The 4,126-nt window shown below is 40.9% G+C and overlaps 1 protein-coding gene across 1 annotated transcript; it reads right to left on the bottom strand.

Annotated features, from left to right (window-relative positions):
• Positions 1 to 880: 880 nt before the first annotated feature.
• On the bottom strand, positions 881 to 1,578 carry LOC111547836 (putative protein ZNF321). Its single transcript, XM_023219878.2, is given in 2 exon segments — positions 881 to 921; positions 924 to 1,578. Coding segments are annotated over 2 exon segments (696 nt in total).
• Positions 1,579 to 4,126: the final 2,548 nt, after the last annotated feature.

Here is a 4,126-nt window from a genome sequence, read left to right as displayed (position 1 = left end):
CATGCCTACTCAGTACTTTGTTAGGCCCAAAGACTTTTTTCTCTTGTCTTTCTTTTCTTTTTCTTCTCCTTTTCCTTTTTTTTTTTTTTTTTTTTTTTGAGACGGAGTCTCACTCTGTTGCCCAGGCTGGAGTACAGTGGCATGATTTGGCTCACTGCAAACTCTGTCTCCCAGGTTCAAGCGATCCTTCTTCCTCAGCCCCCCAGTAACTGGGATTACAGACACATGCCACTATACCCAGCTAATTTTTTTATTTTTAGTAGAGACAGGGTTTCGCCATGTTGGCCAGGCTGGTCTTGAACTCCGGACCTCAGATGATCACCCACCTCAGCTTCCCAAAGTGCTGGAATTACAGACATGAGCCACCGTGACTGGCCTTCTTCTTCTTTTTCTTTTTATTTTTGGTCAGCATGTTGTTTTAGCAAAAGTTGTATTTCTTCATTTCAGGCACTCACCTGTATCTTTATACATTACTGCCTGACCACAAGGACATGTGCACATTTATAATGATGCATAGACTATTGTGAATCTCTCTTGACCTCTCTCCCTCTAGTTCCCACTCTTCTTCCCAAAGATAATTTATGGTCATCTAGCTCTTTTCATATCTATAAATTTATCATCCAACTTATAATTCACTCTAATAACGTCAAATATTCTGTCCAAGCAATTATCCTAATTTTGACATTTTCAGTCTTTACTGTTGAAATCCCAGTTGTAGATTGCCAACTAATTTCCAGTATGAACTCTATGGTGGCATGCAAGGTATTGCTTCTGATGAAAGACTTTGCCACATACATCACATTTATACTGTTTCTCTCCTGAATGGGTTATGTGATGTCTCCTTAAGTGTGAGCTATAATTAAAGGCTTTGCCACACTCATTACATTGGAAAGGTTTTTCTCTCATGTGTACTTCCTGTATTTGTGTGAATAATGAAGAATGGAGGAAATTCTTCCCATACTTATTAGAAATATGGGTTTTGAGCCTACAAGAAATTATTTGGGATGTTGAAGTTGAGGAAGCATCATTGATAGACTGGTCCACTTGATTACCAATTTTCCGTTCAGTCTGAAATACGTGCAATTCAGGCAGATGCAAATGAAAGCTTAATCCAAGCTGGTCTTTAATAGGCTTGTTTCCAGCATGACTTTGATTATGTCGGTCTGTACTACCAGTTAACTCTTTGGTTTCTGTCATGGGTGCTTCATGGCCATTTCTTTCAATTTCTTGCCACTGAAACTGAAAGTCATGAATATCTTTCTCGGTTTCTGGGAAGCAAAAATCTCCAATGTGATGATTTTCATGTCTTTCCAATGTCCCTGTGTGGAACACTTCTGTATTGCCTTGCCCTGTTGATGAGAACTCCATCATGGATTTTAAAGAGCTACCCACAGACTCCAGGTTCCTATAGTTCCCCAACATCACTTCCCTGTATAAAGCCCTCTGCATACGGTTCAGGCATTTCCACTCCTCCACTGAGAATTCTATAGCCACATCCCTGAAAGTCAAGTGTCCCTGAGGAAGAGCTATCCCTGGCTCCTTTTCTTTGCTCTTGTTGGTGGCTTCCTTACATAACATGAGTCTTTGGAAATCAGTTCTGGACGTCTCAATTTGTACTCAGTTGAGAAAGAGGGGCCAGAATTTCCAGGTCTGTGGGGACCCCACTTCCCTGGTATAGCAGCACCAGAGAACTCAAGACCCTTTCTTTTATGAGTCCTTTATTGCTTACTCATTTATGCTTCTTTAGTTACTAAATCTGATGAAGACAGAAGCCAAGATTTAAGGCACTGGAGAACATATCACTGGTTAGTGACAAGGCCGTTAAATAACATCAAGGTTCTCGATGTTCACATTTAGTATTCTTTTCCCTAGCTAGGTGCGGTGGCTCACGCCTGTAATCCCAACACTTCGGGAGGCAAAGGTGGAGGATCACTTGAGTTCAGGAGTTTGAGACCAGCCTGGGCAACATAGCGAGGCATCATCTCTACAAAAAAATTTAAAATTAGCCAGGCATGGTAGTGCATATCTGTAGTTCCAGCTACTTGGGAGGCTGAGATGGGAGGATCACTTGAACCCTGATATTCAGGACTGCAGTGAGTTATGATCACACCACTGCACTCCAGCCTGGGCTACAGAGACTCTGTCTAAATAAATAAATAAGAGAAATAAAACAGTATTCTTTCAATTGAGTCAGTTTGCAATCCTGACAAGAGAATTTACTACATTTTATCATGGGCTCTGTGATGTAATGGTGAGCACTCTGGACTCTGAATCCAGAGAATTTACTGCATTCATGCAGTATTTTCTAATCCAAAAAATTGAGTAAGCAATATTGTCCTGAATATTAACATAATTTTAGGATGCTGAAAGAGTTCATTCAACTGACCAAAACATTAAGCATTAAACTATAGAGCAAATTTACAAAGAAAAGGTAGATTTTATTTTTAAAAATTATTCCTAAAAATGTTCAGTTTGAATCTAAGGAGACTTTGAGAATGTAGTAGTGATGAGGATTCTGATTCTAGCTAACATTCCTTGATGATGGATTTCATCTCATCTTCACAGCACCCCCATGAGGTATGTATGTATTATTAGGCCTGTTTATTGACAGATAAATGGAGGTTTATGAACATTAAGTAACTTGGACAAGGTCATGTAGTTAGAGCCAGAGCTATAACCTAGGTCACCTGGCCTGATTCCAAACCTTGTGTTCTCAATTGAGAGGAAATGTGTGGGCCAAATTATTCCGGATTTCTCAGAAAGTCTGCAGTTCACAGAATTGTTTCCTAATATTTTTTAAATGCCGGCAGATCTTTTCAATAGACTCTAATCCTAAATTATAGTGCTGATGTTTTCCAGGAATTAGACAAATCATGAACAAAGTGAGTGTTTCTCTGCAGAGCATTCTGCAAAACACAGGTAAGAGCAGACCCCTCCATGGCAAAGCTTCTCTTTGCCCGAGTAGTTGTAGAGACTGTCTTGTTTGTTATTCCTTGTAGAGAGACCACTTTCCTGCTGAAAGTGGTTCGTTCAGAAAATATGTTTGGGAAGGGGTCACACATGTGAGGAGAGCAGCTGTGAACACTCATACAGCTCTTTGTTCCCTAACATTTTCTATATTCAGTTCATAATCCACTCGAGCAGTGGTGCCAGCTGGCAGGTCCAGCAGCTCATTTTTCTTCTTATTTTCAGCAGATCATCTAGTTTCTTTCCTATGGGTTCCTACCCCCATTTCATAGCCACTCACCTATTGATAAACACGTTTTGCCTAAAACACGTCTCATCTTCCAGTCCATCAAGGCAAGGATATGAAATTTTCCCAAACTCCAAATTACTATTGTAGTCCTTAATACAACATATATATTTAAATGGGAACTGTGAACACACACAGAGGATGAAGGGCTGAAGTAATGAGTCCTCGTGCCTGGGTTCTAGGCCATCTGATATTGGTTTACCCTCTTTGGCCTCTGTTCCCTCATTTACTTTGCAGATTAATTCAGGTTACTAATTCTTATGGGTTTTAAAGGATGCTGAATTCCTAACTCCCAGTCCCTGTGAATGTGACCTTATTTAGAAACATGGGCCAGGCATGATGGCTCACGCCTATAATCCCAGCACTTTGGGAGGCCGAGGCAGGTGGATCACTTAAGGTCAGGAGTTCGAGACCAGCCTGACCAACGTGGTAAAATCCAGTCTCTACTAAAATTACAAAAATTAGCTGGGTGTGGGGGCAGGCACCTGTAACTCCTGCTACTCGGGAGGCTGAGGCAGGAGAATTGCTAGAACCCTGGAACCTCTGCAGTGAGCCGTGATGACACCATTGTGCCCCGGCTTGGGTGACAGAGTGACACTCTGTGAAAAAGAAAGAAGGAAAGAGAGAAAGAGAGAAAGAGAGAAAGAAAGAAAGAAAGAAAGAAAGAAAGAAAGAAAGAAAGGAAGGAAGGAAGGAAGGAAGGAAGGAAGGAAGGAAGGAAGGAAGGAAGGAAGGAAGGAAGGAAGGGAGGGAGGGAAGGAAAGAAAGAAAGAAAATAAGAAAGGAAGGAAGGAGAGAGAAAAGAAAGAAAGAAAAAGAAAGAAAGAAAGAAAAGAAAGAAAGAAAGAAAGAAAGGAAGGAAGGAAGGAAGGA

The sequence above is a fragment of the Piliocolobus tephrosceles genome, chromosome 3 (assembly GCF_002776525.5).
Source record: "Piliocolobus tephrosceles isolate RC106 chromosome 3, ASM277652v3, whole genome shotgun sequence".
NCBI lineage: Eukaryota > Metazoa > Chordata > Mammalia > Primates > Cercopithecidae > Piliocolobus > Piliocolobus tephrosceles.
Note: the sequence above shows the minus strand (reverse complement) of the source record. Positions and strands in the feature narration are given on the sequence as shown.